Here is a 15,915-nt window from a genome sequence, read left to right as displayed (position 1 = left end):
TAGTAATAAGAGTAGGACTCATGCATGTTTGGCTGTTGGTGTGGGAATTATGTGTGCAATAATAATTATAAGTGTGATTGTGGGAATGCTATTGGTGGACAAGAAAGTGACTAACAATGCTTCAACTCCTGAGACTGCTACACTAACACCATGGGAGAAGTTTGAGCAGCATACTAAGTACTTGCATGAGGGAACTAATTCAAAAGGGGAACTATCTACTAATGTCTTCTATCGCTTGCTAAATGAGTATATTGACACAATGGATGCGAAGAATTGCTATGTGTGCACAAAGATTTCTTTGTCAGTACAAGAAGGGGTTACTTATCATAGTCTGCTGCTTACTTATGGAATAAGCTGTAGTTTGCTATTAACGAGATTCTATAATCAAGAACATGTTCAATACTTCTACTCTAATCTAGATGTAGTGTTTTCTTTTGTGCCTGTGATTGAGTTTCTAAATAAATTAGCTAAGGATAATAACATAAAAATAGTTAGGGGTTTCTTTGAGCCGACACTGACATTTGGAACAGTTTATGCGCACCGCAATAATCTAACCTGCTTACTAACGCCTGTAGAGAAAAGCTTCTTAGATCATACTGATGATAGACGAAAAGCACTAAAGGAAAGGCTAGAAAAGGGATTAGAAAAACGCACATTTGCAAATGATTATGCATACACTGCAATAAAGACACAGGGTAAATTAGATATAGATGCACTGCATGTAGGAAGGCTTTGTATATATAGGCCGAAATCTGGGCATGATACTTTATTTGTGGGAATGAGTGAATGCAGACATATGTTTTTGTTTCAGAGTAAATGGACGTTCATGTTAAATGGACAGGATCCAGCAATCCCTGGGATCTATTATATATGTGGACTTAATGCTTATTACCGCCTTCCAAAGGGATGGTATGGGACATGTCATTTGGGAATAGTTTTCCCAAAGATCTACCAAATTGATGACTTAAAGCAACTTCCTAAAATGTCTGAATTACATCATGCTAGACAAAAGAGAGAGACAGCGGCTGCTGTCGTTCACTGGGGGTTATCTTAAACTCCATAAAGATTCGAAAGTTGTCTACTATTGTGGATAACATGCTGACGAACTTCACAGGGGATATACTCCTGATGGATACTGAACTTGCTGCGGAGAGGGCTATGACTCTTCAAAACCGGCTTGCTTTAGACATTCTTTTAGCGAAGAGTGGCGGAGCCTATAAGATGCTTAATGAGCGCCATTGTTGTGCATTCATTCCTGATAATAGTAATAAGATTAGAGGTATGCTTACTAACCTAACAAGAGACAGTACAGATTTGAAGGAGCTGAAAGAACCTGGAGTTTGGGAAAAGGTTGGGAAAGGAATCACAAAGGTAGGGAATTGGTTCAGTAGTATTTGGAATGGGGTACTTGCAAAAATAATAGGGGGTATATTGATTGTTCTAACTTGTTTATTCGGACTATGGTTATCATGCAAAATTAGTAAAAGAATTAAAAGAAATTTGGCAAAACGCAATAAAAGAAAAGAAGAAAAGAAAAAGGAGAAAATGTTCAAAGAAATTTGGAAAAAATCACACAGGGGGGAAGAATTCGAAATGCATGGCCTGAGAAAGTGAAAGGTTGTGAAGAGAAAGGTTTTGTGTGATGACAAGTGTCATCAGAGGAGGGACTGAGAGAGCGCAGCTTATATACTCAATATTAACGTGAAATGTTTATGAACTAATGCGTAATAATGGCGCATAGAAAATGTATTAATGCGTTTTGCTAAACGTGCACTTGAAATGTGCCCACGGGGAGTGGCCGCCAATGTATACAATGACTAATCAAACTGACTAATGTTGTAGAATGAATGTGCTAATGTATGGTTTTACACTAATTATTAAGGGTTATATGCTAAAGTTCTGCTAATAAGACATTAGGCCTTAGTTAGCTTGAGTCAAGGCCTAGCTGCCCGGTTTCATATTAAATGTATTTTTCTAACGTACAGTGTGCTGACTTGCTGAAGGACATGAACTCGTACTTTTCCAAAAGCTAGAAGCTAAGTGTAACTGTAGTAGATCCGTTCTCATGAAATTTGACTTGCTCAAGGAAACATTCTTGCTGAATGCAACAGTGTAGACTAGTCGCAGGTACAAGGTCGCCTGAACCGGTACAAACAATGGATCCACTGATTGAAGATGCGAAAAGGACCACGAGAGTATGAAATCAGACCGGACATTCTACCAGCTGAAGACGTCAATCATAAGGACCAATAAACTATGTGAGAACTGTTATGGGGTGACAAATTTAATGAACTCATTGGAAACCCATTGGATGAAGATAGTGGAGTGCGAACCTCAACCAATCGAGAATTAGGGGACTGTACAACAGAAAAGGGATAAAAACCCTTGACACAAGGAAGTAGAGGAGAGAGAGAGAGGAGTTAGGGAGATGCTATTGCGAACTTTGCTATGACCCAGACACTTTGTCACTCTGCCTAGAGACTTTGCTGTTTGGTTTTTCAACTCATCCTTGCCCTTACCTTGCCCGTTTATACTTTACCTCCTTATGAGGGAAGTGTCCCTTTACCCGACTTGCTGAGTTCCTGGCTGATGGGGAATCAACTGATGTCCTGAGTACGAAGACTGAATCTGTATGCTGACCCAATACAGAGGGTAACTGTATGACAATGAAGTTGTGATTGTCTGTTTGCTTTTCCTTTCTAGGTACCAACTGCTTCTTTTGACAGAGACTTTAGTTAGAGGTTTTCCAAATTGATGTTGCTAAATGGTTTGGCATGAAGCTCAACATGCCAATGCTAATTTGAGGTTAGTTGAGGGGTTCATTAAACGGACGCAAATAGACAAATGACTGCATCTATGCTTTGTTGAATGATACGCTAGTGTTACTCTGCCAAGGATTAATCTATGTTGACGTTGTGCTATGTTCTTATGTTTGTGATCTTTGCTTTGATGAAATCTTATCAGAGTTGCCATATTGTAACAATTCTTATGTGTTTCTTGGTTTTGAGACTAATAAACTTGCTAGTAGAATTGTAATCAATAGGGAATAAATATCACAAAATCGTACTAAACTGGTGTGGTTATTCATGACCGAGAGGTCATGGTGGTTTCTGAGTCTTATTATTGTCTTTAACTAATCTGAATTGTCTTGTTATGGTAAACATGGATGACGTTATTGACATATTGATTGACATGTTGATCAGTTATCTCGTCTTAAGGTGTCTTCAATTAGGGTCGAAAGATTCATTGGCCTAAAACGAGTCCCAGTATGAATAAGTTAGTCATAAAGGGACGCGTTAACATAGCCATAGCCCTCCATTAAGGCTATGGGATCGAAGGGTGCAACTGCGAAGACAGATGAGGAGGGGAAGGAGGTAGCAAACATTTTTAGACACTTTAAAAAGTCAGTTTCCCCCTACAAAGCTTGTGAAAGTGAATGTCTGCTATTTGCACCTGCATTCTCAGCTACATTCACCTTCTCAGGTATTTTAATATACTGTCCACCAGGTCCTGCATCTGGATTCAGTTTAGTATTTCTAGAATTAATAGCAGAACTCAGCCTAGAGTAATCCAACTTCACAGTACTATAAGATCTCAACATACACTTTGATAAGGACAGCAACAAAAGTATTAAAAAAATATTCACACAGGATATGACGGCAATTCAAACGATCCAAATAATAAAGTATCCCACCCTCAGACTAGGCCTTATACTGGATCCTATCTTCTCCAACATTAATGAGCTCTCAACAAATATCCCTATGTAATGGTCTGACCACCACCTAATACCCTTCTCCCTGGTCATTCCCAGACACATAGAAAAACAGTCTCAATGCTCAAAGCTAAAAACACTGTTGGCTGAAATTAGACACCACAGTTTGGGAGAGGTCCTTAGCTAATTTGACCCCAAAAACGGAAGGAGGATTTGACGAGAGATGTGAATAATTTGGGAATTGGCCCATAGGATCCCTGAATGCTTTGGTCCCTATGAAGCCCATGGGCTCATGCCACCTTGCAGGTCTCACCCACTGACTCTTGGCCAACCATATTGAACTAAAAAGGAAGCAAAAAAAAAGCAGAAAGAAAATTGAGAAAATCGTGTGATGAGCCAAGCAAGGCATCATACACAAAAGAAAAAAAAAACAATAAAAAATACCAATATGCCATTAGAGAAGCCACTGTGCCGTACTTTAGTCGTCCCAAAACAGAACATGCCCCAAACTCCTCAAAGGAACTGTTCAAGTTGGTAAACAGTCTCATGAAGCCAGCCAAGACCCAAACCTGGCCCACACCCTTAGTTGAGCGATGCAACATGCTAGTAGATTTCTTCCTTGGAAAGGTGAACAACATTTTGCTCGTCCTTTCCAAAAACACCACCCAAAATCCTTTCAACCCTGTTATGGCAACAGTACACTTCACATTAACAGCTTTCCCCCAGTTGCATACTGATACAACTGAGGAGACCCTCAAGTCAATTAAATCTGGCTCACCACTTGATCCAGCCCCCCAGATATTCTAAGAAGAGAATGAAACACTATCTTAGCCGAACTGACAGACCTCCTTAATCATTCTTTAGACAGCACCACTGTCTCCTGGTATGGAAACATGCAGTGGTAAAACCTCCCCTAAGCAAGCCCAACACCAATCCTCTACAGGTGGATAATTACCGCCCCATCTCACTTCTTCCTGAGGTGAGTTAGAACCTTGAAAAGCATATAAACAAACATTTATCTGCCTTCTTTGAAAGTAACTCCATCCTGCACCCATCCCAAAATGGGCTTATACCAGGCAGCACTACTGAGACAGATTTCATAGTGGCAAGAGAATGATCCTGCTGGACCTGAGCACAGCCTTCAGCACATTATCATACCCAGTCCTCATCCAAAGGCTATAGGAGGCAGGTAAAGGCGGAATCATCCTCAAATGGCTAACCAACTTCGTAGCGCACAGGAGCTTTCAAATCCAGGAGGACTACTCCCTTTCCACCACCTATGTATTAAAATGCGGCGTAACATCTTTAAGTCCCACACTTTTCAACCTCTATATATGCCTGCAGGCAAAAATAGTACAAACCAATGGGTTTTTTCTCGCCTCCTATGCAGATGACACACAGCTTGCCATCTCACTCTCCACAGACACCAAGAACACTACCCATTAACTAAACCCATGTCTCAAGCATGTCAGAAACTGGATGTCAGACAGCTGTCTGAATTTGAATGGAAATAAAAAAAGAGTTCCTTATCATAGGAAACAATTCATCCCTCTGAAGAGAACTCAACTGGCCGGTCTGTTTAGGACCACTCCCCACACCTGCCTGGTAAGTGAAGAGCTTAGGGTTCTGGGTAGATGACAAGCTATCTATGAAAGTCCAGGCCAAGAAGTTGGCTGCATATCTCCTTCGGACTTCTTCACATCCTAAGAAAACTACTAAGCTGCCTCCTAGCTGATTTCCATAGAGTGGTAGTACACGGTCTAAATAATTAACGCTTGGACTATGGTAACTCCCTCTACCTAGGTAACACCAAATATAAAACTGACAGCAGGTAATTCAGAATGCAGCAGCACACGCACTTTTCAAAATCCTCAAGCATACCTCAGCAGCACCGGCATTGGCAGCTCTTCAATAGCTGCCAATCGAGATGAGAATACAGTTCAAATCCCTTTGTTTGGTCCATCGCACCATGCACAAAAGGGCCCCCTAACCCATTCTACATCTGATAACCCCCTATGCACCAAATAAACTCTACAATCTGAGGGTCACAACCTCCTTTTAGCCCAAGGGTGAAGAGAGAAAGAGGTGGCAAAGCTCCTTCACATTCTTAGCTTCCAAAGTCTGAAATGAGCTCCCCATTCACATTAGACAGGAGCGATCCAAAACCAGCTTAGGAAACAAATGAAAATCTAGCTATTCTAGTATAAGGAAGGTATATATTCATAGAACAGAACAGAATTTTCAAAGGAATTCTTATCTCAATAGATAAAATCCATTTCAAATTTGTGAGTATACAAGCAGGAGCAAAAGTTCCTCCAACTGAAGTCCCAAATTTCACTTTGCATTTGAAGACATATATTGTTAGGCCAATTTTGGCAAGGTCCAGGGTAAGCTGGAGACTCCCAGTCTCTGTGATGAAAGAGTTCCTCAATTACTGTGGTATACACCTACTGTGGTATGCTTCTATAAATGGATCCTACTCCTAGTCAATTAATAATTCTGAATCATCATCAGAATAAAGGTTATTGATGAGATTCATCGTAATTCATATATATGAAAGCTTTACCTTGCCCAAGGGGCATATAAAATTGACACCAAATTGTGAGAAGGTTTCAAGTTTAGAATGTATGCCAGACATGGCTGAACTTCTTGCGGGGTTGGAGATTGCCGGTTTATGGATTTTGGAGTATAAAAGTAAGGTGTTCTAAGTTTTCTCTGTATCAAAAGTTCATCCTGCCCATTAGAAATTCATTAGTAACTTATCATTTCTCCTACCTTGTTTTTAGTCTTTATTTTTTGGAGTCTGTCTTTGTAATTTCCAGTGTCTCCCAATAGTTTGTGACATTCATCTGTGTATGCTGTCTTAGTTTGAAATACTAAAGTACTGCCATTGTGGCTCGTTTTATAGTAAGGTCATGGTTTGAGCTCAAATCCCGTACAGCCTGTTTTTTTTACCCTTATTAAGGTTCAAAAAAGGGGAATAATTTTCTTGATTGCTGCCTTTTGGAAATTAGGTTACTGGTTGAGGGAGGTGAAACCCTACTCAAGCAGTCGCAATCTCTGCCGGGATGAAACATAAGCAAACCCCAAATTAATCTGTGCTTAACCTTCTGGTAGCTGGGCACAACGCAATCTGGAGTTACATAGAGGAGATGTGTAAAGTATTTGTGCAGCACTTCAAACAGAAAATAGAGTGAAAATGCTACAAGAAACATCCCACACCAATTTAGAAAAATAGATTAAAATGTAATAAATTATTTGAGACCAGAAGGATATAAATTCATTCAGTAGAACCATAAATATGCAATTTCAAAGTTTTAAGTAAAGATAGTGCCTAGAAGCACAAAGCACCAACTTGTTTTTTTCTGGTCATACTGTATCAAGATAAAGTCACAAGTTCAGGCCAGCTGTGATGCAGCAGAGGCTGGGTACAGGGATCAAGTTAAACCTGATTGAACAGAGTACCCTGATTCCTGGTTGAGACCCCACATTAAGGTTGTGTTGCACAGCGGCAGTTCAGAGGAAGCAGGGGAGCTGTGACGTGGAGTCTTGTATAGTTGTCCAGGATTCAGTGGACAAGGGGCTTACAATACAAAGGCCTTCGTTGAGGATGTGTCACGCAACATTGGTTACAAGGAGGCTGCGATGCGAAGTTCGGTGTCAGGGTAGCGTCATGGCCTGGCAGTTCCGAAGCATAGCTGTGTTGAGTTGCATTGCGCTGCAACAGTTTGTCCAGAGGACCACAGATTGGCTGGCAGAGCACGTTCAGGCACACTTCCAAGGGTCCAGGACAGGGCATGATTCACAAGAGACTGAGTCCAGGTGCTGGGCTCAAGATGAGTGGAGACTTTTCTGTCTTTGATAAGGAGGGCAGCCAACTAGCCCTTGGAGACAAACCCTGGTGGTCCTGAGATCAAGATACAGGTCCAGGCCTTTCACTGAGTGGCAGTCCTTCTTGCAGAGCAGCACTGAAGACCTTCTGAGCCCTCCACATGGCCAAAGATGTGCAGAAGAGTTGGGTCTGAGGATCCAATATTTATACCTGGTGTCCATAGTGAAGTAGGAAAAGTTTCTGGAAGTTTCCACCTCCAGTGGTGCTAGGACTTTTCTTCCTCCCTGCCCTGGCCCCAACTTGTCTGGGGTCACAAAAGACAAGTATCAGCTCCTTTGTGAGTGTGCTCAGGGGGAGCTTTGTGATGTGGTAGTGTGATAGGTAGTGTGATAGGTGACATCTCCACCCACTGATCAAGTCACAGATGGCCCATACTGACAATACATGTCCTCCTTTGTCTCACTGTCTGGTAGCAATACACAAAGAACAACTGCCAAATACATCTAGTCATGAGACCCAGGAAACAGGCTGCAGGCACCAAATGGTTAGCACGAGAAAATGTCAAATTTCAAAAAGTAACATTTTCAGAATTGTGACTTAAAATATGACTTTACCATTAGGAAAGTTCTAAATTACAATTCTTTAAACACCAAACTCGATGTATTGCTATCTGCTCTCAACTGGAATTCATCACTTATCAAAGGTACCAAGTTAACTCAAAGTTATCTTATTGAAGAGGCATGCCTTGCAGTGGTGAAAAACAAAAATACAACATTTTCACTACCAGCACATGTAAAACTTAAAAGTACATTTTCTACTTTTCAAATACATCGCAACCTGCCCTCTGGGCGTTTTAAGGCCTGGCAAAAGGTTTATATTGCCAAGTCGACACAGCAGTTTAAACTGCGCACACAAGCTGTGATGGTAGGCCTGAGACATGTTTAAAGGGCTACATAAGTGGATGACACAATCAATACGCAAGGCTAGGAGGATGGGAACGGCCTAGTGCTGCCCCTTCCCCCAAGGCTGATGGGGGCCGTTCGTTCCTTTAGTGACACTGGAGCACTAGAGCCATTATCAGACTCACATGCTGCAATCTCTTGTCTGTCTGTTGTTACATATGAGGCCTAAAAAAAAAAAAATCAATATGCAAGGCCTACTACTAACATTTAGGTTACAGGCCCTGTGGAACATGCAGGGACATAAGTAAATTAAATGTGCCAATTTGTCCCAACCCAATTTTACCATATATAAAGTAGAGAGCACAAGCACTTAAGAATTAGTTAGCAGAGGTGCAAACTCCCACAAGCAAACAAAAATGGGTTTACGAAACAGAACGGTGAAGAAAAACATCTGGGGGGTGACGCTACAGAAAGGGCCAAGTCCAGCACTGCCTCTCAAAGGTTAAGACCTCTGGAGCCTTCTTACTGACAGGGTGCACTTTTCCTGTTAGCTCCACAGTGCATCTTAAAGCAGGTGCGCAGAGTGTAAAAAAGTAAAATTGCTCCCTATTATGGGGGCAGTGCATTCAAGAGAAATACAGAGCAGCTGTTTAGAAGATCTTCATTGTTTTCTGTGCAGGCGGCAACCCGCCTGCACTTTCAAAAGTGATATCAAGGGGGTCCATGGGACCCCCTTTAATACCTTGGGAAAGGTCAAAATTGTCACTTATGATGTGAGCCAAGGGTTCAAAGTAGTGAGCCTCAAGATCAAAGGATTAAACATCATGTCAACAAATTTTGTATCCCTTATGAGAGAGACAAAATGATTGGTCAGGACTTGTGTTACACGACGTGAAAAGAAAGGAAGACCGTTTCTTGTCAGACTTTTTTTTGTAAACGTTTGTGTCGGTCCCCCTTCAGCCTTTGCTCCTTAAGCAAAACCCTACATCCACCCACTCAAGTATGCCTTCATTTAGTGGCTCAGACTCACCCATCTAAACAACGCCAAACAAACATTCCCAAAACTTGCTGGTCAACTATGTCCACTCATAAAAATCCAGACCTATTGGCTTACCAGTTGTAGTTTTAAATTGTGGTTAAAAAAAATTACTGACATGCAAAATAAATTTCCGCAAACTCAATATTTTGTTTAGAAGAAATTGGAGTTGTAACATTGCAACAAAAAATGCACACCCATCTAATTTACAGAATATTTTATAAGCAACTAGGTGTGCAGGTAGTGCTTGGTTTGAGCCGGTGGTTTCCGGTGCTCGGCGCCAGCACTTATGACAGCTGCCACATGGTGGTGGTGTTTTAGTAATTTAAAGATAAGAAGAACAACAGTTGATTCTTATTTCAATATGCATTTGAAATGGCTAATACTTGCTGCCAAGCTATTCTTATAGCTTTACGGGCCTTGAACAGTCTGAATTGTCCAACTTGTGGTAGTCTTGATGGTTAGTAATTGTGTAGGTTCTGTCATTGGCAGTGCTGGTAGTGGCAATGGGTGGCGCAAGTTGCGGTGGCATCCAAAGAAGGGTGCTGACACTTATTGTGTTTTATAAAATAGGCAGTGTGTACAGATATTCGGTACTGCTGAAAGAGTGATGGGGTAGAGTGGGAGAAAAATATGGCATGGGCGTAATAAAAGAAAAACGTGAATCTTCACACATTTCATAAAATTTAGAAATTAGAAACTTCACAAAACTCTAAAGATGGAAAGAGCTTTCAGGCTTTCTTACTCTCAATTCTAGAAAGTCCATACTGGGTAACAGATGTAAATTTTTCAATTAACAGAAATTAGCTCTACAACATGCCTGCCACAGACTGTAGCTGATCCTTATGTTCACTGCAGTCGCAGCCTCCACTGCCTTCAGCCACGGCATGCAACAAATACTGCCCATATTCACCCATCATAATAAATCATTCTGCTTATTTATCCATGTCATTTTGTTGTTCTGCTTACTTAACCACATCCCACATCTGGAGTAACAAGGGAACTGAAACCAAAATCGTTTTACCCTCCCTCGAGTGCCTATTGCTTACAAGTCAAGCGGGGCTTTTTGTGATTAAACTGAAGGACTCAAGGTGACACATTTTCGGTAGCAGAGTAAGTGACCAAATTCACTTTTTTATTTTTAAGCAACAAAGTTTTGGACAAACATCCTTCGCACTCACAACTAACCCATGACCTTTTATGTGTATTTAGACACTGGTACATATTTTATGAAAAGACATGTTTTTTTTGTAAATAAATATTTGTAGGCGCTTTTGCTTTACCTCCTGCTAAGGTTTTCCCAGTGCCTAGCTCGCTGGTTACACAGCCAACTCGATTGCAAAGAGTTATGGTGAAGCTGTATGTTCTATATGGCTTCAATCCGGACACTATATGAAACCGCTCGTAGGCTTCAGTAATGTGCAAAACCTGAAAAAGTAAACACATCATTTGCGTGTCATTAAATCCTTGACATGTATTTCATTAAACTACCTCTGTGGACAGTTTTTCAAAACTAAAACTGCAAATCTTCTCTACTGCCCAGACTTTTCCACTGTGTAACTTTTTCAAAAGACTTCGATTAAACCTACACAACAAATGCAGTAGTGATTGAGGGCAAGCCCCACTATTAAAACAAAAATGCTTTACCTGTGAGCGAGTTTCCCCATTATCTATGTGCGTTGGTTGTTCAGAAACAACATTAATACCGTAGCCCAGCACTTCTCCTCTTGTTGTGTTATCCATAGGCCTTTTCCAAGACACATTAAGAGAGTCTGATGAAAGAGAGTGGACCAGTGGCGGTGACATAAATAAAGGAGCTGAAAAAAATGAAGTGAGGTTTGTTCAAAAGGCCAACAAATAGATTTCGTTCATGGTTACTTTCTAAGGAACGTGTCGAGCAGCACGTTTTAAAGTAATATATATAATAGCCCTTTCAATAGCCTATCATACATTTGTATTTTTATATTTACTTTACTACATAACAGGATACATACTTGGCCCTATTTACTTTAGGTAATTTGGAATGTTATTTACAAGGTGACTGAAAAAAGAAGAACAGTGTTTTAGATGGCATGGGGACCATAAAAAATGGAGCGTTAAAAAAGTAGCATTCCACTTTTTAGTGTCCATAGGAATCTTTACTCTGTAGCACATAAAACAAGCATTGGCAAAGCCAATAGGTTGCGCCTATGCGAGATCTACTAGCTTTGTCAATGTTTTTTAGACATGCTATACAGCAGAGTGGGCTGCTGTCCAACATGGCTTCAAGTAAAACAGTGAGGATGAGGCACTATGGTCAGAGCTGACCACGTTGCTACTGGGGAACCAGCTTAAGTCTCGGTGTCTGCTTAACATCCTGTGATTTTGGACAAAGAGTGAAAGGAGCTATTTTTTGACACAGCAGCATTTTCATAAAACACAAGCGCGTGCACACATGTGACAATAAATTGCAGAGGGCAGTTACTGATGTTGTTTCCCCATGACGTGCAAGAGTATTTTACATGATGATCATTCAACCTGTAACGCTCTCACACATCCAATGATGCTGTCCACAGTCATACGAAGTTCGCCTGCCTCTTTGAGTCAAATTATTTGTAACCTTGGCTACTAGCATTCACTTTTGGGAGTGGGTGTTTATGAAAGCGATGCAGTACAGTTATGAGAGAAGCAACTGCTAGCATGATGTGCTTAACTAAAAGCACCATTAACGTTGCATGCAAAGGTAGTGTTGTATGTGTTTAAATGATGGGCACATGCAACGTCACACAATGGAGGTCGCAAGAAGTGGCTGAAGCAGAAGGGTTAGTAAAACAACAAAGAGCTGGGAGGAGGAGGACGTGGTGGGTTAAAAGCACGGTCAAAACACAGGGTGGGTTAACATGCCACAGAGAAGCGAAGGCACTAGTAGATGCACTCTTATGGAGTGCTCACTAAGTGTCCCTATGTAATGCAAGTGTTGCTCATGTAAAGCACTGAAATCCCTTCAGGTCGAGTTTGTGGTACACAAATGCGCCAAAAATATATGAATAAAGGGTAATGTGGTGCAGGAAGATGACCGAGTACAAACACATGCACTCATATGAAATGCGGGAAGAAAGTAAAAAAACCAAGCATTTGCAATGCAACGGATCTCGCGTTTGCTCATGTTAGAGCTGATATCGCTGTAAACTCCTAACCCGACTTTTCACCTATTGGCAAAAGTGCATTTATGTACGTAACCCGAAAAAGTGCAATTAACTGTGTAAAGCGCTCGACTTCTGCCAAGCGAAATCGTGCTAGTAAATTAGAGAAAAAGTAGTCCACGAGCCGGACAGAAAACAGCGAGCCTTGCATGTTTTCTGTACTTGGTCGATGCGCTCGAGGAGGGCTATCCACCGGAAAAGGCATGACGTATGCATGCCTTCGACTAATGAAAGCAAGCAGATTTTATTAGGCAAGCCCACGAACCAATGAAACTGACGTGACGTCGACAGGGATATGAGCCCTTTTCTAAACACTAAAGCGTCTCGCTGCGATACGCATGCGCGAGCACATGCAACGCAGGCTCGACCCTCAAAAGGAAGAAGCACCTAGTCAGTGGAAGAACATTGGCCGTCAGCTAGAAACTGTATTTGGTCCAAATCTCAGGAAACAGCTAAAAAAAGACTAAGTGCAAGTTGATGATATGATGCTGATGACTAGTAAGAAGCAAGAAAATGAGGGTGACTGCAAAGCCTACAAACGGTAATTAATGGGAGGACTGTAAGTCCCTTTTAAGATTTTTTCTTTTAATTACAAGGGATTTTGCAAGCAAAGTGCAAGAGCTGTGCAGGTGAAACCTAAAAAAGGTTTGAACATTATTTCACCAATCTTTACATAAATGCTGAATGTTACTCATGGACACTCCTTCGCTTACTCTGTTGTAAATCTATTCAGTAATTTATGGGAAATTAATGTTTAACACAGTTTTGGCACGTACTTGAAAGTGACAAAAAGATAGAGGTCTTTGGATTGTTAGTCAACAGATGGTCATAGAAGTCAGCTTCAAAGGCCATCCACAAACTAAATTAAAATACGAACAAATCCTGTTCAAACTGGAGAGCGCAAACCTGAAACATCCGATTGGCTGGCCTTAAAAGAACATTTTCTCTTGTAGCTGCCATTAAAGGACATGGTCTCTGTGTTCTAAGAAAAAAATAGGAAATGCCACGTAAGGGGGAGGGCAAACTCACCCCGTCTTCAAGGTCTTAGTGGAATGACCACAAAGGTGCCCTACCAAGTTTGTCTAAAAATAAAACAATAGATTTTGCTGCTGGGTGAACGAGCCCTGGTCATGATTTGGTAACCCCCAACACCCCTGAAATCGAAAAACAGTGTGTTTTAATACAGAGACCACATATTATGAGAATAGCCATATCATAGGCACATGAGTTTGCAGCATTAATACTGAAGATGCAGACACCACACATTGGATATGATCCCCATAGCTTGCAGCCTCAATAACAATTCCATGGATTATAAAACCCATGGACCTGTTTTGGGCCCACATCAGTAGTCCACCATCTTGTTATCAAGGCTGCGAACAATCAAGGCTGTTTTGAGGGTGTTGAGTCAGCGGTCTTGAAAAGTAATCTATAGAGTACAAATACATTTTGCATCCCTTTAAATTTAATATACCAACAATTATGTTTTGGAAATGTCTGTTTTAGTGTGGACTGCTGTTAGACTTTTCATCCTTGGCGTGGTCTCCCTTAACTTTTTGCCTCTGTTCCCCAGGTTGTTGATGTGTGCTGGACTCTGATTTCACTGTTTTGTTACTCTGGGCACTTTATCACTGCTAACCAGTGCTAAAGTGCAAGTGCTTCTGTTTAAAATGTGTACGTAATTGGTTCTCCATGATTGGCATATTTGTTTTACTGTTAAGTCCCTAGTAAAGTGCACTAGAGGTGCCCAGAGCCTGTAAATCAAATGTTACTAGTGGGCCTGCAGCACTGATTGTGCCACCCACACAAGTAACCCTGTAATCATGTCTCAGAACTGCCACTGCAGTGTCTGTGTGTGTATTTTTACACTGTAAATTCGACTTGGCAAGTGTACCCACTTGCCAGGCCTAAACCTTCCCTTTTCTTACATGTAAGGCACCCCTAAGGTAGGCCCTAGGTAGCCCCAAGGGCAGGGTGCAGTGTATGGATAAGGTAGGACATATAGTAATGTGGTTTATATGTCCTGACAGTGAAATACTGCCAACTTTGTTTTTTACTGTTGCAAGGCCTGTATCTCTCATAGGGTAATATGGGGGCTACCTTTAAAAATGATTAAAGTGTAGATTCCCCTAGAGAGTAGATGGACAGGTGGAGTTTGGGGTCCCTGAACTCACAATTTGAAAATACATTTTAGTAAAGTTGATTTTGAGATTGTGCGTTTGAAAATGCCACTTTTAGAAAGTGAGCATTTTCTTGCTTAAACCATTCTGTGACTCTGCCGTGTTTGTGGATTCCCTGTCTGGGTCAGTTTTGACAGTTGGGTTGTTTTTCACCTCACACTGGACAGTGACACAAAGGGAGCTGGGGTGTAACCTGCATTTCCTGATTAGCCATCTCTGCTAGGAGGGAGGGGTGGAGTGGTCACTCTCATCTGAAAGGACTGTGTCTGCCTCTGACAATGCAGACTCAAAACCCTGGTGTCTGTCTGAGGCCTTGCCTGGGCAAGGCAGGATTTCACAAGTAGGTGTGAGTCCCCTTTGAAGAAAGGTGACTTCAAAGACTAAAATGGGTATAAGAAGGGCACCCAAATCTACAGACTTTAGAAACACTTCTGGAACCAAGAGGAACCTCTGCCTGGAGAAGAGCTGATAGCTGAGGAAGAAGTGCAGCCCTGCCTGTGACTGTGCTTTGTGGAGCTTTCCTGCAGTGCTGCTTCTGCCAGAGTAAGAGGGCAAAGACTGGACTTTGTGTGCCTTCCATCTTGTGAAGAAATCTCCAAGGGCTTGAGTTAGAGCTTGCCTCCTGTTGTTTGAAGTCTCAGGGACAGCAAAGACTTCTCTCTGCCAGCACCTGGAGTCTCTGGAGAGACTCCTGCTCTGACAAGTGGTGCCCTATCCAGTCCCTGGGCCCTTGAAAGGAAAGCTGGTGGAAATCCAAGGAAACCGACTTCGGACGACTCCGGACCGACGCCGCTGCTGAATCCGGTGACGCCGCCTGCACCCGACGCCGTAACCTTCGCTGGAACGCGACGCTCTTCGCAGGCCCAACGCCGTTGCAGCCCTGCAGAAGTCCGCGACTCCGTGGAAGTTGCCGCACCACGTCGTGACCGACGCCGCTCGAAGTGCGCGGATTCAACGTTACGCACAGACGCCGCGATCCCCGACTTCGCGCATCGGCTTGTTTTCACTCTTCACCAAAGGTACTGTACTTGGGGGTCTACACGACTCCGTGTCCGGTGCCGCTGGTGTCGG

The 15,915-nt window shown here is 42.0% G+C and overlaps 1 protein-coding gene across 1 annotated transcript in view; it reads right to left on the bottom strand.

Moving 5' to 3' along the window:
* The window catches only part of USH2A (usherin), a 3,586,186-nt gene that overhangs the window by 2,577,685 nt on the left and 992,586 nt on the right, over positions 1–15,915 (bottom strand). Inside the window, exons 19-20 of the mRNA XM_069233891.1 lie at positions 11,130–11,299; positions 10,766–10,910 (exon numbers count right to left, since the gene is read on the bottom strand). Of these exons, the coding sequence (XP_069089992.1) occupies positions 10,766–10,910; positions 11,130–11,299 (315 nt within the window). The remainder of the gene's footprint in view (positions 1–10,765; positions 10,911–11,129; positions 11,300–15,915) is intronic.

The sequence above is a fragment of the Pleurodeles waltl genome, chromosome 5 (assembly GCF_031143425.1).
Source record: "Pleurodeles waltl isolate 20211129_DDA chromosome 5, aPleWal1.hap1.20221129, whole genome shotgun sequence".
NCBI classification, from domain to species: Eukaryota; Metazoa; Chordata; class Amphibia; order Caudata; family Salamandridae; genus Pleurodeles; species Pleurodeles waltl.
The sequence above is the reverse complement of the archived record's forward strand: the minus strand, read 5'-3'. Positions and strand labels throughout refer to the sequence as shown.